Raw genomic sequence first — 25769 nt, forward strand, 5'->3', positions numbered from 1 at the left:
TCAAATCAGCAAAAATTTAAAAAGTTGAATAATCACACATTGGCAAGAATGAGAGAAAACTAGAATATTCATACTTTGCTTGCAGGCGTACTAACAGGGTTAATCCATTTGGAAGAGCAGTTAAAAAGTATCTAGTGAATGTTAGTATGTTCATTATATTTCTGCATAAATGCCCTAGAGAAAACTTTATATGGGTTTAAAAAATATGGCATAGATATATTAAAGAGTAATGAATTATAAAGAGCCAACTTAAAGAAATGGATGAATAAAATGTGATTATCCAAACAGAAACATTATACAGCCATTAAAATGCATGAACTAGATGCAGCAACTATAGGGGTAAAGAGCACGAACTCTTGGAACAACACTAAATTTGGATTTGGCTTTTACCATTTACCAGCTGTTTGACTATGAGCCACATAACTTGTCTGTAGAATGGGGACAATAATATGAATAATGATAACAGTATCTATTTACCTGATACATAGTAAGTACCATGCGCATTAGCTATGGCTTGTCTATTTAGATTTTAATATAAAAATATAAAATTGAGTGACAAAAAGAAATGGAAATAAGTAAATGGCACATGCCATATATGTAAATATACAAGACTGGTTTCCTCAGGGAAGGGAAATCAAATTGGGGAAGGGAAAATAGTTAATTAGAACAAGAACCAAGCATGGACCAGTGCTACCAAGGGTATGATCAATTATATTATGGATACCTAAGGTTTTAAAAAAGAGAATTAAAAAAAGTATACATAGCAATCCATTCATTCATTCTAGACAGAGGCAAGAGCATGTACAAAATACAGTCTATAATGGGATGAAAGAAAAAGGATTGAAAGAAAGAAAGGCTTTAGCAGAAGGTGGGAAAAGAAACTGCAAAAAAATGAAGTTAAAGATGTGTATAGTATATCCAAGGTTTTATAGGTCCTCATAAGATTTTTCTTAAGAACAATTAGCAGTGAGAGAAGAATAACTCTTTTTTTTAAGTAGAGATTATTTTTTCTGTAGTGTACAGAGTAGATTGAAGGGAAGAAGCATGGATGTGAGTAGCCTAATTAGGAGACTATTCTCTAGATTAGGTGGGAATTGATGTTAGCAAGACCTATAGTATTGGCAGCATATAATGGAGACAAGTGGAAGGATTCAAAGCACATGTAGGATGTAAAATTGAAAGGACTTATTGGTAGACAAATTATGCATTTGAGGGAGAGAGACATTTCCAGAATAATTCTAGATTTCAGGCCTGTATAATTGAATGGTGGCACCATTTTACTGATACGGGGAACAATGGAAGGGAATCTGGTTTGCGTAGGAAAACTGTGAGTTCAACTTTGCAAATCTTGAATTTGAGGTGGCATTGAGAAATTTAAATAGAAATGTTAAGTAGGCGATTGAATACTGAAGCTCAGAGGAAAAGTCTGAACTAGAGGTATACATTTATAAGTGACTTATATATAGGTGGAAGTTGAAGCCTTGAGTATGGATAAAAATGCCTAAGAAGACTCTACATAATAAAAAGAGAAGAGGGCATGAGTCTTGACCTGCAAAGGAGAAAGGAAATGAAAGGACCTAGATACAGGAAGAAAACCAGGAGTCTTACAAAAGCTAAGTGGACAGTGAGGACTGTGACACATAGTTTCAAATGTTGTTCAGAACTCAAGTAAGATGATGACTGAAATGTTTGTCCATTAATTTTAGGTACGTGGAAGCCATTGATAAATTTAGTGAGCATTAGGAAGTAGACTGGAATGTGATGAGATAGAGTAGAGGAGTGCCTGGCATGAGGAAGCAGAGAATTTTGTTTATGTATAAATGGGAAGGGAAGATATGATCTTGGCAAGGAATGTCAATTAACTCCTGACTCTGCCCGTATACCACCACCTCTTTGTCTAGCAGTGTCTCATTTTAAAGGCCTGGTAGGATGAATAAATAAATTTTTTAAAAAAATCTTTCTTAGTACCTCAAACTAAAGTAAGGTAAATACTGTTTCTTAGTACCTGAAACTATTGTCTTATCAAGACATTGTCTTATCTGGCTTGTAGCTTCTGTATCTCTGTTCTTCCTACAGCTGGAACCATTTGATTCCATTTTGCAGCCTTGATAGTGCTGCGGTATCTGGGATCATTACAGTTCTTATGTAAGAGAGTTTTAAATATCTAATATGACAGTTTGGGATACACAGTTACTAACTCTGCTACTAATTTAACTGGCGTACTCTTGTGTGTGAGAAATGGGGCTTCCACTTCCCTTGAGGCACAGTTATTATAGTTGTAGCACGGTTCACTCACCTGGATTTGTAGTTTCTGTTCCAGTGTTCCTTGGTATCTTAGTCCATTTTGTGTTATTTTAATGGAATACCTGAGGCTGGTAATTTATAGGGAAAAGAAGTTTATTTAGCTCATGTTTCTGCAGGCTCAGAAGTTCAAGAAGCCTGGCACTGGCATCCGCTTGGCTTCTGGTGAGGACTTTATGCTGCTTCCACTCTAACAGAAAACTGAAGGCGAGTGGGCAGGTGTGAAGAGATAACATGGTTACAGAGGAAGTAAGAGAGTAAAATGAAGGAAGCCAGAGTCTTTTTGACAACTCACTCTTGTGAGAACTAATCCATTTTAGTGCAAGAATTCACTCACCCCCAAGGAAGAGCATTAATCTATTCATGAGGTATCCATCCACATAACCCAAACAACTCCTAGGCCGAAACACTGCAACATTGGGAATCAAGTTCAACATGAGTTTTGGCAGGGACATTCAAACCATAGCACTTGGTAAATTGTCCAGTACTCCAGTGCCTCTGGAACTGACACAATATTGCTCTTTCTATTTTTTCTGTCTTGTTCTTTCTCCCAATGGGGTTTAGTCATTTACTGAGAAGCATCTCAAAGTTAGGAAGTGTATCAATAGTGTTGCAGTGGAAATATACAGTATGGCACAAATGTGCAAATATGTGTCAAATTTCTACACTTGGAAAGATGATGCTTCTAAATGGTGGGAGAAGTTCTGATGCAGAACTCATTCATTTGTGGGCCTGAACCTCCTGTAGTGGTGCTTGTTCTGTGTTAGCAGAGCTTCACTTAAACCTGGTGTGAGATTATCAGGGAAAAGCAGGGTATTATCTGAAGTGACAGAAAAAGTTAATAAAATTGGTTTTAAAACAGTTTTCATTGATATTAGGTGTAGAAAGGAAGTATACTTTTGTGATGAAGTAGATATAAGGACTCCTGTAATTTTATCTTTTAATTTACTGGCTGATTTTAGGTTAGCACTTTGAAATCTAACTTTTCTTAATGTCAGGTTTTATGAAATATAGTTTATTTACAGTAAAATTTACCTCTTTTATGTATATAGTTGAGTGAGTTTTGACAAACATAAAATCTATCAGCATAATCAAGACATAGAATATTTCCTTTACCCCAAAAGGTTTCTTGTGCCCATCACTCTACTCCAGCCCCTGGCAACCATTAATCTGATTTTGCTTTTCCCAGAATGTCATATAAATGAAACTATATCATAGAGAAGTAGACAATCTATGGTACACAAGCCAGTTCTATCCCACTGCCTGTTTGTGTATAACCAGCAAGTTAAAAATAGTTTTTTACACTTTTAAATGGTTGATTAAATTTTTTTAAGTTTATGATATTTTGTTATTGTAAAAACAACATAAAATTCAAATTTCAGTGCCCATAAATAAATCTTTACTGGAACACAGCTACACTCATTCATTTATATATTGTTCATGACTACTTTCTGGTTCATACTTTTTTTATTTTATTTTATTTTATTTTATTTTTTGAGACAGAGTCTCGCTCTGTCCCCCAGGCTGGAGTGCCATGGTGTGATCTCGGCTCACTGCAATTTCTGCCTCCCAGGTTCAAGCAATTCTCCTGCCTCAGCCTCCCGAGTAGCTGGGATTACAGGTGCCCACCACCATGCCTGGCTAATTTTTGTATTTTTAGTAGAGATGGGGTTTCACTATGTTGGCCAGGCTGGTCTCAATCTCCTGACCTCAGGTGATCTGCCCACCTTGGCCTCCCAAAGTGCTGAGATTACAGGCATGAGCCACTTCACCTGGCACATACTTTTTATATCCTATTAAAGAAATCTTTTCCTAACCTATCTAAGAAGTCTTTGTTTATCCCAAGGTCACAAAGAATTTCTTGAATGTTTTCTTCTAGAAGTTTTACAGTTTTAGCCATTATATTTAGTTTTGTAATTCATTTTGAGTTAATTTTTGTATAAGGCGTAAGATACAAGTTAATGTTTTTGTTTTTTACACGTGGATTTTCTTTTTCTTTTCTTTTCTTTTTTTTGGATTTTCAATTACTATTTATGTTAGTCTGTTTTGCATTGCTATGAAGAAATACCTGGGTAATTTTTAAAGAAAAGAGTTTTATTTGGCTCATGGTTCTGCAAGCTGTAGAAGCAGCAAAGTGTTGTCATTGGCTTCTAGTGGGGCCTCAGAAACCCTCCATTCATGGTGGAAGGCAAACAGGAAGCAGACATGTCACATGGCAAGAGAGGGAGCAAGGGCAGGGAGTAGTCCCAGACTTTTTAAAACAACTAGTTCTCCTGTGAACTAACAGAGCAAGGACTCACTCTATTAGCATGAGGAGAGCACCAAGCCATTTATGAGGGATCCACCCCCATGACCCAGACACCTCCCACCAGGCGCCACCTCCAGCATTGGAGATCACATTTCAATATGAGATTTAGAGGGTACAAAACATCCAAATGATATCACTAGTTTTACATATAAATTTCTAATTGCTTAAGAGACAATTTTTTTCTCCATTGAATTACTTCAGCTCCTTTGTAAGAAATGTTAATGATCACTAAGTATTGTACTACTCCTGGACTTCCCGTTGCATCCATTGATATGTATCTTTATCCTTTGTCAGTACCATGTTTACTTGACCACTACAGCTTTTATAGTAAGTCTTGAAATCAGGTACTTTTAGTCTTTCAGCTTTCTTCTTTTTTTAAAAATATTTTTGTTTATTCCAGGATTTTGTTTTTCACATAAATTTTAGAGCTAGCTGGTCAATTTTTATTAAAAAAATGCTGGGATTTTTATTGGGAATGACATTGATTGAATAGATTGATTTGAAGAGAATTGTGATCTTAACAATTTTAGTCTTGCCATTGGTTAATGTGGTATATTTTTCCTATTATTTAGGTCTCCTTTGATTCTTTTATCAGTGTTTTACAGTTTTCGCCATAGAAAGCTTTTCATATCTTATTAGAGTTATACCTGAATCTTTTTTCTTTTTTAATTTTTCACTGCTGTTGCAGACTGTTTATAAAAATATTCATTTTCAATTGTTCATTGCTACTAAATACACGTGTAATTGTTTTTTGTATATTGATCTTGTATCCTGTGACCTTGCTAAATTCATTTATTTGTTACAAGAGGTTTTTTTTTTTTTTTTTTTTTTCTAGTTTCTTTGAGATTTTTATACAAAGACAAGTAGGGCAACTGCAAATAGTTTTCTATTTTCCTTTCTAATCTGTGAGCTTTTTATTTTCATTTTCTTTTCTTGCCTTAATGAAGTGGCTAGAATTTTTAGTTTGATGTTGATTAGAAGTAGTGAAAGAGGATACCTTGCTTTATTACTGATCTTTGGGGGAAGCATTCAGTTTTTCACCATACAGTGTGATGTTAGTGGTAGACTGTTTTACAGATGCTTTTACTGTGCTAAGGAAGTTTTTGTCAGTTCCTAGTTTGCTAAGCAGTTGTGTGACATGCTTTCTCAGCATATTTTTAGGTAATCATATTAATATGACAGATTATATTGCTTGAATTTAAAATGTGGATCCAAACTTACATTCCTAAGATAAACATCACCTATTTGTAAGGTATTACTCTTTAACACATTTTTGGATTTGATTTGCTAATATTTTTAGTGTTGAGGATTTTTACATCAGCTTATGAGAAATACATTATTGGTCTATAATTTCTTCCAGTATCTTTGTAATTTTTTTAAGAGATGGGGTCTTGCTTTGTTGCCCAGGCTGGAGTACAATGTGCAATCATAGGTCTCTGCAGCCTTGTATTCCTGTGCTCAAGCAATCCTCCTGCCTCAGCCTCTTGAGTAGCTGGGACTACAGGTATATACCACCATGCCCAGCTTCTTTGTGTGGTTTTAGTGTCGGAGTAATACTGGCAATAAGAGATTAGTTGGGAAATGTTCCATCCTGTTTTCTGGGAGAGACTATGTAGAATTGGTATTATTTCTTCCTTCAGTGTTTGGTAGCATTCACCAATGAAACCATTGGGAACCAGGGTTTTAGATTTGAAAGGTTCTTAAACTATGAATTAAAGTTGTTTAATAGATATAAAGCTTGTCAAGCTATCTATTTTTTTTTTTTTTTTTGGTGAATAAGATATGCTAGCTTCTGTCTTTCAAAGAAAGACATACATACATATGGGCATATGGTTGCTTATAGTTTTCCTTTGTAGTCTTTTAAATTAATTTAGATTAATTGTGAGTTCTGTTGTAATCTCTATCATTCTTGCTGTAGGTAATTTGTGTCTTGTTTTTTTCATCATTCTAACTTGAGGTTTATCAATTTTAGTGATTTTTTTTCTTAAATTTTTTTTAATTTTTAAATTTAATTTTAAATTAACAAAAATTGTGTATACTTACACAACATGATGTTTTGAAGTCTGTATATATTGTGGAATGATTCAATCCAGCTAATTACCATATGCATTATCTCACATACTTATTTTTGTGGTGAGAACAAAGTCTACCCTCTTATGATTTTCAAAATACAATATATTGTTATTAACTATAGATATCATGTTGTACAATAGATCACTTGAATCTCCCATCTAACTGAAATTTTGTATCCTTTGACCAACATCTCCCTAACCTCCCATACCCCAGTCTCTGGTGATCATAATTCTACCCTCTACATCTATGAGTTGAACTTTTTAAGATTTCACATGTAAATGAAATCATATAGTATTTGTCTTTCTGTGCCTGGCGTACTTCACTTAACATAATGTCCTCTGAGTTCATCTGTGTTGTAACAAATGACAGGACTTCTTTCTTTTCTATAGCTGAATAATGTTCCATTGTTTATATATACCACATTTTCTTTATTGATTCATTCACTGATGGATATTTACATTGATTTATATATTGACTATGTAAATAATGCTGCAATGAACATAGGAATATGGATATCTCTTCAACATACTGGAGTCTTTAGGATTCACTATAGATAAGATCATGTTGTCCACAAACAGAGACAATTAAATTTCCTTTTCAATTTGGATGCCTTTTATTTCTTTCTTACGCTTAATAGCTCTTGCTAGGATTTCCATTACTATGTTGAATATAAGTTGCAATAGTTGGCATCCTTGTCTTCTTCTTGATCTTAGAGGAAAGGTTCCAACTTTTCACCATTGAGTATGATGCTAGCTGTGGGTTTGTAATGTAACACCTGTATTGTGTTGACATCTATTTCTTGTATACCTAATTTAAGAGTTTATTTATCATGAAAGGATATTGGATTTTATCAAATGCTTTTTCTGCGTCTATTAAAATGATCATACAATTTGTGTCCTTTGTTCTGTTAACATGGTGCATCACATTGATAGAATTGTATATGTTGAACTATCTTCGCATTCTGAACTATCAAGGAATCCAACTTGATCATGGTGGATGATCCTTTTATATGTGCAGTTGAATTCAGTTTGCTAGTATTTGATTTTGCATCTATGTTCATCAAGAATATTGGCCTGTAATTTTATTATTTTTGTAGTTTATTTTCTGGCTTTAGCATCAGGGTAATGCTGGCCTCATAAAATGAGTTTGGATGCATTCTCTTCTATTCAGTTTTTTGGAAGAGTTTGAGAAGGATTGGTATTAGTTCATAGTAGTGTCTTATGATCCTTTGTATTTCTGTGGTATGAACTTTAATGTCTCCTCTTTAATGCCTGATTTCATTTAGAGCAGTCTCCTTTTTTCTTAGTGTAGCTAAAAGCTTGTTGATTTTATCTTTTTAAGAAAACAACTCTTAGTTTTATCTTTTGTATTTTTTAAATTTCTGATTTCACTGATTTCTGCTCTGATATGTGTTATTTCCCTCCTTCTACTAACTTTGGGCTTAGTTCTTCTTTTCATAGTTTCTTTGGTCGTAATTTAAGGCTGTTTATTTTGGATCTCTCTTCTTTTTTTGATCTACCCATTTATTGTTATAATTGTCCTCTTAGAATTGCCCATGCTGCATCACATATATTTTGGTGTGTGTTGTTTCCATTTTTCTTTGTCTCAAGTTATTTTTTTAACTTGCATTTTAATTTCTTCTTTGACCCACTGGTCATTCAGGAGCATATTTTTTAATTTCCATATGTTTGCATAGTTTCCAAAATTTCTCTTATTATTGATTTCTAGTTTTATTTCATTGTGGTCAGAGAAGATACTTGATATAATTTTATTTTATTTTTTTTAATTTTTAAAGACTTGTTTTGTGGCCTAACTTATGGTCTGCCCTTGAGAATGATCCATGTGCTGAGGGGAAGAATGTGTATTCTGCAGTCATTGTATGAGATGTTCTGTAAATACCTATTAATTCCATTTGGTCTGTAGTGCAGATTAAGTCTGATGTTTCTTTGTTGATTTTCTGTCTGGATGATCTGTCCAATGCTGAAAGTGGGGTTTTGAAGTCTCCAGCTATCATTGTATTTAGGTCTCTCTCTCTCTTTAGCTCTAATAATATTTACTTTCAGTATCTGGGTGCTTCAGTGTTTTGTGCATATAGATTTATAATTGTTATATACTTTTGTTGAATTGATCCCTTTATCATTACATAATGACCTTCTTTGTTTGTTTTTATAATTTTTGTCTTGAAATCTATTTTGTCTGATACAAGTATAGCTACTCCTGCTCTGTTTTTGGTTTCCTTTTGCAATAGGAAATCACCTGAAGGTACAAAACTCACTAGTAATAGTAAATGCACAGAAAAACACAAAATATTATAACACTGTGATTGTGGTGTATAAACTGCTGATATCTTGAATAGAAAGATTCCTTTTTCCATTCCTTTATTTTCAGTTTATGTGTATCCTTATAGGTGAAGTGTGTTACTTTTAGGCAACAGATCATTGGGTTTTTTGTTTGTTTGTTTGCTTGTTTTAATACATTCAGCTACTCCATGTGTCTTTTTTTTTTTCTTTGAGATGGAGTCTCACTTTGTTGCCCAGACTGGAGTGCAGTGGCGTAATCTCAGCTCACTGCAACGTCTGCTTCCTGGGTTCAAGTGATTCTGCTGCTTCAGCCTTCCAAGTAGTTGGGGTTACAGGCATGTGCCATGATGCCCAGCTAATTTTTTTGTATTTTTAGTAGAGACGGGGTTTCAGAATGTTGGCCAGGCTAGTCTCAAACTCCTGACCTCAAGTGGTCCTCCCACCTCAGCTTCCTGAAGTTCTGGGATTACAGTCATGTGCCACCGCTCCTGGCCTCATGTGTCTTTTGATTGGAGAGTTTAGTTGATTTACATTCAATGTTAATAAGGATTTACTCCTGCCATTTTGTTTTTTATGGTTGCTTTATGGTCCTCTCTTCCTTCTTTCCTTCCTTCTGGTCTTCTTTGTAGTGAAGGTCAGTTTCTCCTGTGGTGTGCTTTAATTGCTTGTATTTTACTTTTTGTGTATCTGTTGTATGTTTTTTGATTTGAGGTTACCATGAAGTTAACAAATAACATCTTAGAATCCATTATTTTAAACTGATGACAACTTAACACTAACTGCATAAACTAATAAGCAAAAACAAAACTAATAAAAATACTACACTTAACCTTTACTCACCTGCTTGTTAACTTTATGTTGTTTCTGTTTATATCTTACTGTAGTGTCTATGTCTTGAAAAGTTTTTGTAGTTACTATTTTTGATGCATTCATCTTTTAATCTTTCTATTCAAGATATCAGTAGTTTATATACCACAATCACAGTGTTATAATATTTTGTGTTTTTCCATGCATTTACCATTACTAGTGAGTTTTGTACCTTCAGGTGATTTCCTATTGCTCATTAACATCCTTCTTTGAGATTGAAGAACTCCCTTTAGCATTTCTTGTTGGCAGGTCTGATGTTGATGAAATCCCTCAGCTTTTGTTTGTCTGGGGAAGTCTTGATTCCTTTATGTTTGAGGGATATTTTTACTGGATGTACTATTATAGGATAAAAGTTGTTTTCTTTCAACACTTTGAATAATCATGCTACTTTGTCTTGGCCTGTAAGGTTTCCACTAAGAAGTCTGCTGCCAGACTTACTGGAGCTTCATTCTGTGTTTTCTCTTTCTTTTCTCTTCCTGCTTTTGGGATTCTTTCTTTATCCTTTACCTTTGGGAGTTTGATTATTAAATGCTTTGAGGTAGTCTTCTTTGGGTTAAATCTGCTTGATGTTCTGTAACTTGCTTGTGCTCGAATATTGATATCTTTCTTTAGGTTTGGGAAGTTCTCTGTTATTATCCCTTAGAACAAACTTTTACCCCATCTCTGTCTATACCTTTAAGGCCAATAACTCTTAGATTTGCCATTTTGAGGCTATTTTCTAGATCTTGTAGGTGTGCTTTATTGTTTCTTGTTCTTTTTTTCCTTTTCTGACTGTGTATTTTCAAATAGCCTGTCTTCAAGGTCACTAATTCTTTCTTCTGCTTGATCAATTCTGCTTTGAAGAGACTCCTGCATTCTTCAGTATGTCAATTGCATTTTTCAACTCTAGAATTTCTACTTGATTCTTTTACATTATTTTAATCTCTTTGTTAAATTTATCTGATAGGATTCTGAATTCCTTTTCCATGTTATCTTGAATTTCATTGAGCTTCTTCAAAACAGCTATTTTGAATTCCTCTGTCTTAAAGGACACATATTTCTGTCTCTCTGGGATTGGTCCCTAGTGCCTTACTTAGTTTGTTTGGTATGGTCATGTCTTCCTGGGTGGTCTTGATGCTTGTGGGTGTTCTTTGGTTTCTGGGGATCAAAGAGTAAAGTATTTATTGTAGTCTTCACAGTCTGGGGTTGTTTGTACCCATCCTTCTTGGTAAAGCTTTCCAGGTATTTGAAGGGACTTGGGTATTGTGATGTATGTCTTAGATCAGTGTAGCTGTATCTTCACAAGGAGCTACAAGGGTAAAATCTGGAAGAATTCTCTGGATTGCTAGGCAGAGCTACAAGGGTAAAATCTGGAAGAATTCTCTGGATTGCTAGGCAGAGACTCTTGTTCTCTTTCCTTATTCTCTCCCAAACAAATGGAGTCTCTGTCTCTCTCTCTCTCTCTGTGCGGGACTGCCTGGGGTTGAGGAAGAGTGACACAAGTACCCCTGTGGCCACTACCAATGAGACTGCGCTGGGTCAGACCTAAAGCCAGCCCAGCCTTGTGCCTCACCGAAAGCTCACAGCAACCACTGCCTGAGTACCACCTGTGTTCCCTCAAGGTTCAAGGGCTTTACAATCAGCAAGTGCTAAAGCCAGCCAGGCTTTTGTCCTTTTCTTCAGGATGGTGAGTTCCTTCCCCTTCCCAGACCAGCTCAGAAATGGTATTTCAGAGCCAGGGCCTGGAGTCAGAAACCTTAGCAATCTACCTGGTGTTCTATTCTACTGCGCCTGAGCTGGCACCCAAGCCACAAGACAAAGTTTTTCCCACTCTTCTCTCTTTTTTCCACAAGCAGTGAAGTCTCTTCCTATGGCTACCACAACTAGGAATTTGTTGAAGCCAGCACATCTGTGAGTCTCACCCAAGGCCCATGGCAAGTACTGCCTGGGCATTCCTACTGACTATTCAGAGCCTAAAGCTTTTTAGTCAGCAGGCGATGAATCCTGCTAGGACTGGGTTCTTTCCTTCAGGGCAGTGGGTTCCTTTCTGGCCCAGAGTATCTCTAGAAATGTTGTATGGGAGGTAGGGCCTGGAATGGGGGCCTCACAACTCTGCCTGGTACCATATTCTACTGTGGCTGAGCTGGTATCCAAGGTGCCAGACAAAGTCCTTTATACTCTTCCAAGTGAGGGATACAGTCTCAGAACTATGAGCTCTGCTACCTGGGCTTGGGGGAGGGGTGATGCAAGCACTCCCTTTGCCACCTCAGCTGGTGTCTCACTGGGTTGCGTGCTCCCTTCATCCACTGGCTTTGAGCCCACCACAGAATCAGGAATTGCCCAGGAATTGTGGTCCTTGTGGTCTGGACTGCCTTTCAGGTTTATTTAGGACCCCAGACCCCTTTAGCTCATGGTGATGGGGCTTACCTTTACTTGAAGTCTGGTTCCTACTACTGTGATGGGCAATTCCCTTCTGGCTAGGGCTGGTCTAAATGCTCCCTCTATGAGGGGTGGCTGAGTTCTGCCTGGTGTTGCTTTCCCCTGTGACAGGTCATCACTGAGTTTCAATGCAAAGTCCCACAATTACTAAACTCTCCCTTCCATAAGTTCACAGATTCTCTTCCTGCACCCTGTGGCTGCTGCTGATAGGTGAAGGAGGGATAGCATCGAGAATTTAAGACTGTTTTTTCTACCCTCTTCAGTGCCTCTTTTTTATATATAAAGTTAAAACGAGGTACTGTGATTGCTCACTTGATCTTTGGTCCTTATGACAGTGCTTTTTTATGTGGATAGTTGTTCAATTTGGTGTTCCTGTGAGGAGGATAATTAATGGAGGCTTCTCTTCCACCGTCTTCTTATACTTCCTCGCTGGAAGTGATTGCTTTTTTGGTAATGTTATATCTCCTTGGTTTTTCATGATTATGCTTACCTTCTGTTGATGTCTGTGCATGTAGGAAGTAGGGACTTATTCCAGTCTGTTTAGATTGTCTTTGTCTGGAAAATGTCTTCACCAGTCAGCCCATGTGGTGATTCTGGGCAAGCTGTTTGCATGGTTGGTAGGTGGGCTTGTTGCTGGAATTCTTGGGCAGACTGAACCAGTGCCTGGGTCAGCAGGTGTGTGTCCCTGGCCCCTGGGTTTGTTGGGTTGGTCTTTGATCCTGGAACCTCTGTTGTGGACCGATTCATTTGGTCTGTAGGCTTTGTCCTCAAATCTGTTTCTTTGGGAACTGACCTTAAACTTGGGTCCACAGAGGCTGACCTGGCATTTAAGTTGGCCTTAAGCCTGTGTCAGGAGGGGCTGGCTAGGTGTTGGGATGGTGTTAGTGCACAGGTGCACTGGGATGGACCTTGAGTCCATGGGACCTGACCTGGTGCTTGGTTAGTCCTGGGGCCCGAGTCTTTTAGGGTGGAACTTGTTCTTGTGTCCGCAAGAGTGGATTTGGAGACTTTCTCCATGTGGTTTGGCTTGGCACTGGGTTCTACTGTCACACTATTGATCTGTCGGTCTGCTGGAGTGTGGCTTTGTAAGGGCTGCCCTGGGGTGTGGGGCCTCAGGGACCAGCATGGCATTGGGTATGCCTAGAATCTGTTTTTGCAGGTTCTGATCTTTGCCTTAGACCAGGATGCTAACATGTCGCTGTGTTCGGCTGATGCTTGCAGCAGTATGGGCCTCTGTTTTACTGAGCTGGTCTGAAACCTGAAGGAAGCCTGGAGGCTAGGGCTACAGGGGCTGGTCTTGTGCTGAGTGGGCCTGGAACTTGTATCTTCAGGTGCCATCCTGGAGGCTGGGTCTTTGTGTGATGGCTTGATGACTAGGGCTTTAGGCAGTTGTGCTGTGCTGGGACATGCATTGTAACTGGGGACTATGTGAGCCAGTATAATAATGGGAGTATCCAGGAGCCCCGGACAGCAGGGGCTGTCCTGGCTCTGTAATATGCCTGGAGGTTGCATATAGACCTTGTCCACTGGGCAGGCCTGGAACCTAGAGCTGTGGGATCTCACTTGATGCCAGGGTGGGCTTGAAGGCTTGGTCTGCAGATACCAGCCTGGATCCTGGGCTACGGGGTCTGGTTTGGTGCTAGGTGTGCCTGGAGCCTATATCCACAGAGGCTTGTCTGGAGGCTGGTTCTGAGGTGCTAGCCTGATGATTGAGCTGCAAGGCCTGGCCTGATGCTGGGTTGTGCCTGAAGCCTGGGGTCAGGGGAGCCAGCCTGGCACTGAGGGCATTGTAGAAGTCTGGAGTCATCCTGGAGATTGGGCAGGCCCAAAGACCAAGTCTGATGGTCAGGCATGGAGCCTGGGTATGTGGGATTTGTTCTGGCACTGGAGTGGGCCTGGAGGCTCAGTCTGTGCATACAACCCTGATGTCTGAGACTGTGGGGGTTTGCCTAGCACCTCATTTTATTGGTGAAACAGTAAACAATTACCTGATATTGGAGTACAGTGCAGAGTTGAGTGTTCTGTTCTCTCTTTTTCCCCCTCTATTTATGCTGTGTTGTCTGCGGTTGGGGAGGGATGAACAGGAAATGTTAAACTGTCCTTCTTACCCTGTTCAGTGCGTCTTTTATTTTTTTGCTACACTTAGTTGCTATAATCTCCCACTTGGTTTCCTTAGGTCTCATGAAGGTGTTTTCACATATGAATAGTTGTTCAAATTGATGTTTCTGTTGAGGGACAAATGTTGGAAAGTCCTTTTCCCTTAACTTGCTTATGTCAGTCTCCATTGATTTTTTTCATAAAACCAGCATTTGGTTTCATTGATTTCTGTTCTAATCTCTTGTATTTCTTTTCTTCTGCTTTCTTTGAGTTTAATTTTCTATTTTCTTAAGTTTTTGAGACACATTTTATTTGTAATATGATTAATATCATTAATCATTAATGATTAATGATATAATTAATTAATTAATTAATTAGATTAATATCATATTTCCATATGATACTTCCAAGGAGTATCATACTCTTTCTGTTTCAAGAACTTCTTTTAAGTTCCATGCAGTGAAGGTCTACTGCCAATGAATTTCTTCAATATGTGTCCATCTGGAAAAGTTTTTATTTTTAAATTTTATTTATTTTTATAATTTTTTTTTACTTATTTATATTTTTTAAAGCCTAATTTTACTATTTATGAGATCCTGGGTTGACAGGTTTTTTTTGTTTTTGTTTTTTTCTCTCAATTTATAGACATCACTCCAAAGCTTTCCAGCTTGCATGGTTTCTCAAGAGTAATCTTCTCTAATTCTTATTGGGTCTCACTACACAATGTGTATTTTCTTTGGCCGCTTTCAAAGGTTTTTCTTTATCTTTGGGTTTTAGCAGTTTGACTGTGAAGGCAGACTAGGGGCATGTGTTTATATTTGGTAGTTGATTTGACATTTGTGCTTCCAGGAATTCTCTGAGATTCTTGTGTTTAATTTGGTGTCTCTCATTAGTTTTGGAAAATTTTTGATCATAATCCCTTCAAATATTTCCTTCATTTCTATTCTTTTTCTGTGAACAATTATACATATGGTAGGTTGGGTTAACTCTTGGATGCACTGTTGTTTTATATTCCCCACTTCTTTTTCTTTTTCTTTTAGTTTGGATAATTTTTATTGACTAATTTTTAAGTTTATTTATATTTGCCTCAGCACTTTCAAATCTACTCAAGAGCCCCCAAAATGAAGGAATTCTTCATTTTTAATAGCATGTAAATTTTCTTCCATTTGACTGGAGCGCCTGTCTAGTGTTTTTTCTCTCTTTGGATTCTTTTCATCACTCTGATTGAGACTGTGTCTCAATGATTTGAAGTTCATAGGTCTTGGCTTCACTGTGTAAGTCAAATTAGCTTTCTGTATTTCTGAAGTTAAATGGTAGAAAAATAATATTGTAAATATTTTAGAGCATATGATTGAAAACGTACTCCAAATGGAAGATAGAAATTTAGAAATATAATTTCAATAAATATTTCCATAAACATGTATTATATTAATTGGTTATTTAATATGTATATTAGAAGGTGGAGACTGGGTATGGTGGCTCAGGCCTGTAATCATAGCACTTTAGGGGGCCGAGGCAGGTGAATCCCTTGAGGTCAGGAGTTCGAGACCAGCCTGGCCGTGGCGAAACCCCATCTCTACTAAAAATATAAAAATTAGCTGGCGTGGTGGTGTGTGCCTGTAGTCCTAGCTATTCAGGAGGCTGAGGTGGGAGAATTGCTAGACCCCGGGAGGCAGAGGTTGCAGTGAGCCAAGATCACGTCACTGCACTTCAGCCTGGGCAACAGAGCGAGACTTTGTCTCAAATAAAAAAAATAAAAAAAAAAAAAAAAAAAAAAAAAAAAAAAGAAGGTAGAACTAGTTGCAATACTTTTACAAATAATGTGCCATGAAAAGTGTTAATTTATCATCAGAAAATTAAATTTTCATTCTTTTTATTCTCATCTTGTATTTTTTTGGTTATAAAACTGTGTCTATAAATTGTGATAATTTTTCCTTTAGAGATCATCAGGAAACCAATTTTTTTTCTTATCTATTTTCTCTGCAGAAAACTGCATCAGCAGTTTGAAATGTATAAAGAGCAGGTAAAGAAGATGGGAGAAGAATCACAGCAACAGCAAGAACAGAAGGGTGATGCGCCAACCTGTGGTATCTGCCACAAAACAAAGTTTGCTGATGGATGTGGCCATAACTGTTCATATTGCCAAACAAAGTTCTGTGCTCGTTGTGGAGGTCGAGTGTCATTACGCTCAAACAAGGTACAGAAATGAAAATTACAGTTCTCTTCTAGTTAAGCTTATTGTGTTTATCTATTCACGTTAGAGAGTATGTTAATTCAACCCAAATAATACTTTGTTGAAATTAGCAAAAACAATATTTTGAAATGCTTGTGGCCAGGCACCGTGGCTCACGCCTGTAATCTTAGCCCTTTGGTAGGCCGAGGCGGGCGGATCACTTTAGCCCAGGAGTTCTAGACTATCCTGGGCAACATGGTGAAACCCTGTCTCTACAAAAAAAAAAAAAAAAAAAAACACACACACACACACAAATTAACCAGGCATGGTGGTGGGCCCCTATAGTCCTAGCTACTTAGGAGGCAGAGGTGGGAGGATGACCTGAGCTGGAGAGGTCAAGGCTGTGGTGAGCCATGATTGTGCCACTGCACTCCAGCCTGGGTGACAGAGTGAAAACTTGTCTCAAAAAAGAAAAAGTTTGGGCCGGGTGTGGTGGCTCAAACCTGTAATCCCAGCACTTTAGGAGGCTGAGGTGGGCGGATCACAAGGTCAGGAGTTCGAGACCAGCCTGGCCAATATGGTGAAACCCCATTTCTACTAAAAAATACAAGAGTTAGCTGGGCATGGTGGTGTGTGCCTGTAGTCCCAGCTACTCAGGAGGCTGAGGCAGGAGAACTGCAGTTCAGCCTGGGCAACAGAGACTCTGTCTCAAAAAAAAAAAGTTTGTATCAGTAAATTCTTTAGACTTTGCATTTATCTACTTACTAATCTTATCACCTACTTATTTATTTCAGTAGTTTTTAAATAGGAAGCTATTTTTTTACATACATTACTTAGACATAATTGTGGAAATTCGTTTCCCTATGTGATTTCATTTCTTCATTTTCTTGTTAATCCCCATTTTTCATTATTTTGTTTTGCTAAGAACTAACCACTTATAATTGTTTCCCCTGGATTACCTGATTATGACTTTTTTTCTTGACTGGGTACATTGGCTAGAAACTGCAGTATATTTTCAATAAAATGGATGAAAGCAGACATTCCATTGTATTGTTCTTAATCTTAGGGAGAAAGCCTTTAGTCTTCACTATTAGGTATAATGTTAGCTGTACGCTTTTCACAGATGCCATCTATTCCTACTTTGCTGAGTTTGTTGTTGTTTGGTTGGTTTTTTAAGATCAGGAATAGATGTTGGATTTTGCCAAATGCGTTTTCTCTATCTGTTGAGATTAATCATATGTTTTTTATTTTGTTTTTTTAATGTGGTGAAATACATTGGTTGATTTTTATATGTTAAATCAGCCTTGTATTACTGGGATAAACCTCATTTTGTCATGATGGATTATCTCTTTTATATATTAATGGATTTGATTTGATCATTTTTCTTTAGGGATGAGTGTCTTGCTATGTTGCCTAGGCTGGACTTGAACTCCTGGGCTCAAGTGTTCCTCCTGCCTCAGCCTCCCAAGTAGCTGGGACGACAGACACACGCCATGATGCCTGGCTGATTTAATAAAATTTTGTTTACAACTTTTGCTTCTATATTCATGAGGCATGTGTTTGTATTTTTCTTCCTTGTAATGTTTTTCTTGGTTTTGGTATTGGGATAATGCTGGCCTGATAAAATGTGTTGGGAAGTATTTCCTCCTCTTCAACATTTTGGAAGAGATTGTGTAGAACTGGTAGATTACACCAGTGAAGCCATGTGGGCATGCAATTTTATTTGTTGGGAAGGTTTTTAAGTAAGGTTTGTTTTCTTAATGGATATAGGGTTATTCAGGTTATCTTTCTTGAATAAGGTTTCATTGTTATATCTTAGTTTGTCTAGTTCCTCATAAATAGTTGAATTTATTGGCATAAACTTGTTCATAGTATTCCATTATTAGTCTTTTAGTATCCATGGAATCTGCATTGATGCTACCTCTTTCATTCCTGATATTGGTAATTTGTATCTTTTTTTTTCCTGCTCAACCTGGCTAGAGAAAGGATCTTACTCTGTTGCCCAGGCTGGATTGTAGTGGCACAACCACAGCTCACTGCAGTCTTGACCCCCTGGGCTTAGGTAATCTTGTCACTTTGGCCTCCCGAGTAGCAGGAACTATGAGCGTGTGCCACCATGCCCTGCTAATTTTTAAAATTACTTTTGTAGAGATGGGGTCTTGCTGTGTTGCCTAGGCTGATCTTGAGCTTCTGGCCTCAAGCAGTTCTCCCACCTTGGCTTCCCAAAGTGCTGGGACTACAGGTGTGAGCCACCATGTCTGGCCCAGATTTTTTGTTTTATTGATTTTTCTCTGTTGTTGATTTCTGCTTTGATCTTTTTTCTTTTTTCTTTTCTTTTCTTGTCTTTTCTTTTTCTGCTTACTTTGGGTTTAATTTTATCTTTTTTACTTTCTTAAAATAGAAGCTGAGATCATTGCCTTGAAACTTTTCTTCTTTTCTAAATTAGGGGTCACATGCTATAAATGTTCCCTAAGTACTACTTTACTGGCATCACCACAATTCTCATGTGTTGTTTCTTCATTTTATTAAGTTAAAAATACTTTCTCATTTTCCTTTTCTTCTTTGACATAGATAATTTAGAAGTGTGTTATTTATTTTTCAAATATTGTGGGGTTCCTAGGGATCTCTTTGTCAATGATTTCTAATTTACCTCTCTCGTGGTTTTAGAATATACTTTATATGCCTCAGATCCTTTGGAATTTGTTGATACTTATTTTATGGCCCAGAATATGGTTACTTTGGTAAACCATGTGCACTTAAGAAGCATGCATATTCTTCTGTTTTTGGCCAGAATATTTTAAAATGCCCACTCGAGGCAAGTTTCATTGATAGAGTCATTTAAGTCTGTTATCTCACTGTTGATTTCCTGCCTATTCTATCAGTTGTTAAGAGAGGGGTTTTGAAATATATAATAATATGTGGATTTGTCTATTTCTCCTTGGAGTTCTATTAGTTATAGTTTTATGTATTTTTAGACTCTGTTTTTAGGGACATAAACATTAGGATTGTTATATCCTGTAGTTTAACAGACCCCTTTATCATTATTAAGTGATATTCTTTACTTTTGGTAATATTCTTTGCTCTAAAATTCACTTGGTCTAATATATATATACCAAGTACTCTCTGTCTCTGTCTCTCTCTCTCTATCTAGATATATATTTGGAAATGGAATTGCATATATGTATTGGGTTAGGTATTAACATAGTATATGTTCTATTATTTTACTTAAAATTTATTTGTTTGAAGTACTTTTCTTATAGCCAGCATATAGTTGGATCTTGCTTTATTATTCAACCTGACAATCACTTCCTTTTAATTGGATGTTTATAAAATTTACGTTTACTGTGATTATTGATATGGTTTCATTTGATTACATCATCTTGCTTTTTGATTTTGTCTTATGTCATCTGTTCTTTGTTTTTTCAATTTTAGCCTTTTTTGAGATTACTCAAGTATTTTTATGATTCATATTTTCTCCTTCGTTGGCTCCGTAGCTGTAACTGTTTTGTTATTTTATTAAGTTATTCAAGATTTGTAGAATACATATTTAAATTATTGTTGTCAACCTTCAACTCATATTACACTATTTCATGTGTATTATAAGAAGCTCACAAAAATGTTGGATTCTATGTTACTGGTGTCATATTTTACTTTTATTCATTTTATAAGCCCCACAATATATTGTTATTCTTTTTGTATAAAGAGTTTATCTTCCAAGAGTTTCAAATATTAAATAATTTTTGAAAAGATCTATATTTATTCTTGTAGTTATTTCTGGCATTATTTATTTCTTTTTGTAGATCTATAATTATATCTGGTATCACATTTTGTCTGTCTTAAGTATTTCCTTCAGTATTTCTTGAAGGGCAAGTCTGCTGCTGATGAATGGTTTCAATTTTTTCATGCTGAAAATTTTGCCTTCATTTTTTAAAAAGATATTTTTGCTGATTGTGGAATTCTTGATTGACAGTTTTTGTCTTTCAGTATTTTTAAATTAAAAATTTATGGATACATAATATTTAATAGTCATACATATTAATGTGGTATATGTGATAATGATAACTGTACAATGTGTAATGATTAAATCTGGATAATTGGGATATCTGTCACAGTAAACACTGACCCTTTCTTTGTGTTGGGAACATCCCAAATCTTTTCTTCCAGCTATTTTGAAATATACAGTGAATTATTGATAACCATAGTCTCTTTCTTGTTGCAACTGAGCACTGAACTTCTTTTTTCTATCTAACTATATTTTTGTACCCATTAACCAATCACTCTTTATTCCTGCTTCCTCCTACCCTTCCCAGCCTCCAGTAATTACCATTCTATTTACTACCTGCATGAGATCAAATTTTTTTTTTTTTTGCTCCCACATATGAATGAGAACATGTAGTATTTGTCTTTCTGGGCCTGGCTTATTTCACTTAACATAATGACATCCAGTTCCATCCATGTCGCTGCAAATGACAGAATTTTATTCTTTTTTAGGGCCGAATAATATTCCATTGTGTATATATACAACATTTTAGAATCCTTTCATCTGTTGATGGTCACTTAGGGTGATTTCATATCTTGGCTATTGTGAATATGCTTCAATAAACAGAGGAGTACAGGTATCTCTTCAATATGTTTATTTCCTTTCTTTTGGGTACATACATGGTAGTGGAATTGCTGGATCATATGGTGGTTCTATTTTTAGGTTTTTTTTTGAGGAACCTCTATACTCTTCTCCATAGCGGCTATACTAATTTACATTCCTACCAACAGTATACAAGTGTTCACCTTTCTCTGCATCCTTGTTAACATTTGTTATTTTCTTTTTCATAATTGTGATTTTGATGAGGGTGAGATGATATCACATTGTGGCTTTAATTTGCATTTTTCTGATAATTAGTAATGTTGATCATTTTTTCATATACCTGTTGGATATTTGTTTGTATTCTTTTGAGAAATGTCTATTTATATCTTTTGTCCATTTTTAAATCTGATTATTTTTTATTTTGCTATTGAGTTGTTTGAGTTTTTTGTATATTCCAGTTATTAATCCCTTATTGGATAGATAATTTGTAAATATTTTCTTTCATTCTGTGGGCTGTCTCTTCACTCTGTTGATTGTTTGTTTCTTTTGCTGAGCATGATCTTTTAGCTTGATGTAATTTCATTTGTCAATATTTTCTTTTGTTGTCTGTTTTTGAGGTCTTATTCAAGAAATATTTGCCTAGACCCATGTTTACTTCTTTTTGTAGTAGTAGTGCCACAGTTTCAGGTCTTAGATTTAAGTCTTTATTTTGCTTTGATTTTTACATACAGTGACAGAGTTCTAGTTTCATTCTGCATATGGAAATTTAATTTTCTTAGAACCATTTGTTTAAGAGACAGTCCTTTACCTGGTGGATATACTTGGTGCCTTTGTTGAACATGACTTAGCTGTAGATGCATTCATTTATTTCTGAATTCTCTGTTCTTTTCCCTGGGTCTGTGTCTGTTTTTATGCTAGTACCATGCTGTTTTGGTTACTCTAGCTTTATAGCATATTTTGAGGTCAGGCGATGTAATTCCTCCAGCTCTTTTTTTTTTTTTTTTTTTTTTTGTCTTTTAGCTAAGAATTGCTTTGGCTATCTAGCATCTTTTTGGTTGCATTAGAGTTTTAGAACTTTTTTTTCTGTTTTGTGAAGAATGTTATTGGGTGTTTTTGTGTGTTTTGTTTTTTTTGAGACAAGATCTCAGTTTGTCACCCTGGCTGGAGTGCATTGGAGCCGTCATGGCTCACTTCATCCTTGATCCACTGAGCTCAAATGATCCTCCTGCCTTGGCCTTTTGAGTATCTGGGACTATGGTGTGCATCACCATACCTGGCTAATTTTTTGATTTTTTTTGTAGAGATGAGATCTCACTATGTTGTCCTGGCTGGTTTCACTCTTGCACTTCCGTCATTGTTTTTGTTTGTTTGTTTGTTTGTTTTTGTTTTTAAGACAAAGTGTTCCTCTTTTGCCCAGGCTGGAGTGCAGTGGCACAATCTTGGCTCACTGTAGCCTCTACCTCGCAGATTCACATGATTCTCCTACCTCAGCCTTCTGAGTAGCTGGGATTACAGTCATACACCACCATACCCAGCTAATTTTTGTATTCATAGTAGAGACAGGGTTTCACCATATTGGCTAGGCTGGTCTCGAACTCCTGACCTCAAGTGATCCACCCATTCAGACTCCAAAAGTGCTGGAATTATAGATATGAGCCACCATGCCTGGCCTTCATTGGTATTTTAATAGAGATTGCATTGAATCTATAGATTGCTTTTGTTAGTTTCAACATTTTAACAGTAGCAATTCTTTCAATCCATGATAATAGGATACTTTTCCTTTTTCTTTGGTATTTAATTTATTTCATCAGTATCTTATAGTTTTCATGGTAGAGATCTTTCTCTTCTTTAGTTAAGTTTATTCCTAGGTATTTTATTTTATTTTTGTAGCTACTGTAAATGGGAGTGCTTGTTTGATTTTGTTTTCAGATTGCTGCTGGCGTAGAGAAATGCTACTGATTTTTGTATGTTGATTTTGTATCCTGTAACTTTACTGAATTTGTTTATGAGTGCTAAGAGTTTTTGGTGTCATCTTTACGATTTTAACATAAGACTGTGTTATCTGTGTAAAAGTCTAATTTGACTTCTTCCTTTCCAATATTAATGCCCTTTGTCTATTTCTGTTGCCTAATTGCTTTTGCTAGAATTTCCAGTACTATATTGAATAAAAGCAGTGAAAGTGGGTATTCTAGACTTGTTCCAGATCTTAGAGGAAAGACTTTTAATTCTTTTTCCCTTCCATATGGTGCTAGCTGTTTTGTCAAATATGGCCTTTTTTATTTTCAGGCATGTTTCTTTTATATCTAGTATGTTCAGATTTAAAAATCATTATTAAATGCTTTTATTGGAATGTACTGACATGGCTGTATGGTTTTGGTCTTTATTTCTATTATTGTGGTGTGTCACATTTATTGAATTGTGAATGTTGAACCATCTTTGCATTCCTGGGATGATCGTGGTGATTGATCTTTATAATGTTTTATTCAGTTCAGTTTGCTGGAATGTTTTTGAAGATTTTTGCATCTATGTTCGTTCATCAGAGATAATGGCCTGTAGTTGTCATTGTTGTTGTTTTTGTGTCTTTGCCTGTTTTCATTCTCAGGTTAATACTAGCCTCATAGAATGAGTTTGGAAGTAGTCTCTCCTCTTCAAAATTTGTTGGCAGAGTTTGAGTAGGATTGGTATTAATTCTTCTTTTAAATATTTGATAGAATTCAGCAGTGACTCCATCAGGTCTTGGGCTTTTGTTTGATGACAGACTTTTTATTATGGCTTCAATCTTTTTACTTATATTGGTCTGTTTAGGTTTTCCATTTAATCATGATCCAATCTTGGTAGGTTGTATGTGTCTAGAAATGTATCAATTTCTTGTGTATTTTTCAATTTTTTTGCATATATTTGTTCACAGTAGTCTCTAATGATCCTTTGTATTTTCATGGTATCAGTTTTAATGTCTTCTTTTTTATCTCTGATTTTATTTATTTTGGACTCTTCTTAGTTACCTAGTGAGAGGTTTGTTAATTTTGTTTATGTTTTCAAAAAGCCAACTTTTCCTTTCATTTTTCTTTTGTATTTTTTGTCTCAATTTTAATTATTCCTGCTTTTTTATTATATTTTTTCTTTTATTAATATTGGGTTTGATTTGTTCTTGCTTTTCTAGTTCTTTAACATGCATTATTTGGTTGTTTATTTGAAGTCTTTTTACTTTTTTGATGTAGCCATTTATTGATGTAAACTTCCCTCTGCTTTGCTGTATCCCATTGGTTTTAGTAATTTAGTATTTCCATTTAAATTTGTTCCAAGAAAATTTTTAAATTTTCTTCTTAATTTCTTCATTGACTTATTGGTCATTCACAAGCATGTTGTTTTATTTCCATGTATATGTACAGTTTTCAACATTCCTTTTTTTACTGATTTTGAATTTGTTCCTTATGGTCAGAAAAGATACCTGATATGATTTTCACTTTTAAAATTTCATTATGACTTGTTTTCTGGCCTAAGATATGATCTGTTTTGGAGAATGTTATATGTGCTAATGAAAAGAATGTGTAGTTTGTCACAGTTGGATGAAATGTTTTGTAAATGTCAGTTAGGTCCATTTGGTCTAGAGTTTAGTTTAATTCTGATTTTTTGTTGTTGTTGCTTTTTCTGCCTGCATGCTGTGTTCATTACTAAGAGCAGGGTGTTGATGTTCACCAATATTATTGTATTGCAATCTCTCTCTTCCTTTAGATGTAATAATATTTTCCCTATATATTTGGGTTCTGTGACATTGGTTGCATATAGATTTACAGTTTTTATATCTCTTGAATTGACCCCTTTATCATTAAATAATGCCATTTTTACATCTTTTTACTTGAAATCTAATAGCTTCTGCTGATCTGTTTTGTTTTCTACTTACATGGAATATCTTTTCCATGCATGTATGTCTTTAAACAAGTGAGTTTCTTCTAGGCAGCATATAGTTGGATCCTTTTTTTTTTTTTAAATTCATTTCACTCCTCTGTCTTTTAAGTGGGGGATTTAGGCAATTTACATTCGATAGTATTATTGATCAGTAACCACTTACTACTACCATTTTAAAATTTGTTTTCTAGTTGCTTTGTAAGTTCCTTCTTCCTTCTTTCCTACTGTCTTCTTTTGTGGATAAGTGATTTTTTTTCCTGGTATTATATTTTAATTCCTTGCTTTTTATTTTTAGTGGACCTATTATAGGTATTTCTTCGTCATTTCTATTAGCTTACAAAGTATATTTTATAGTTATAGAAAGTTATTTTAAACTGATGACAACTTCCTTTGGATTTCAAAGAAAAGAATCAAGCAAGCAAAGTGAAAACTATACTTTAGCTTCATTTCCCCATTTAGTTTTTGTTATCTCAAATTTTATCTTTTAAATATGCCTTTCTTTCAACAGATTGTTGTAGTTATTACTTTTGGTAAACTTTTAGTCTTCATACTAAAGATACTACATGCCACGATTACAGTTTTAGCATAGTCTGAATTTGTCTGTGTAGTTACTTATACCAGTGAGTTTTATACCTTCACAGGATTTTTTTTGATGATTGTTTCTTTTTTTAAAAAAAATTGATTAACTCCCTTTTGCATTTCTTGTAAAATAGGTCTAGTGGTAATGAATTCCCTCAGGTTTTG

At 35.9% G+C, this 25769-nt stretch overlaps 1 protein-coding gene across 47 annotated transcripts in view; it reads left to right on the top strand.

Annotated features, from left to right (window-relative positions):
* The window catches only part of RIMS2 (regulating synaptic membrane exocytosis 2), a 773441-nt gene that overhangs the window by 182567 nt on the left and 565105 nt on the right, over positions 1 to 25769 (top strand). For all 47 annotated transcript variants that reach the window (XR_010141279.1, XM_063726779.1, XM_063726784.1 and 44 more), the window contains one exon: positions 16351 to 16561. Coding sequence is in view for 46 of the 47 variants with exons in the window: in XM_063726779.1 (XP_063582849.1) it covers positions 16351 to 16561 (211 nt within the window). In the remaining variant the exon portion in view is untranslated. The remainder of the gene's footprint in view (positions 1 to 16350; positions 16562 to 25769) is intronic.

Source organism: Pongo abelii, chromosome 7 (genome assembly GCF_028885655.2).
Source record: "Pongo abelii isolate AG06213 chromosome 7, NHGRI_mPonAbe1-v2.0_pri, whole genome shotgun sequence".
NCBI lineage: Eukaryota > Metazoa > Chordata > Mammalia > Primates > Hominidae > Pongo > Pongo abelii.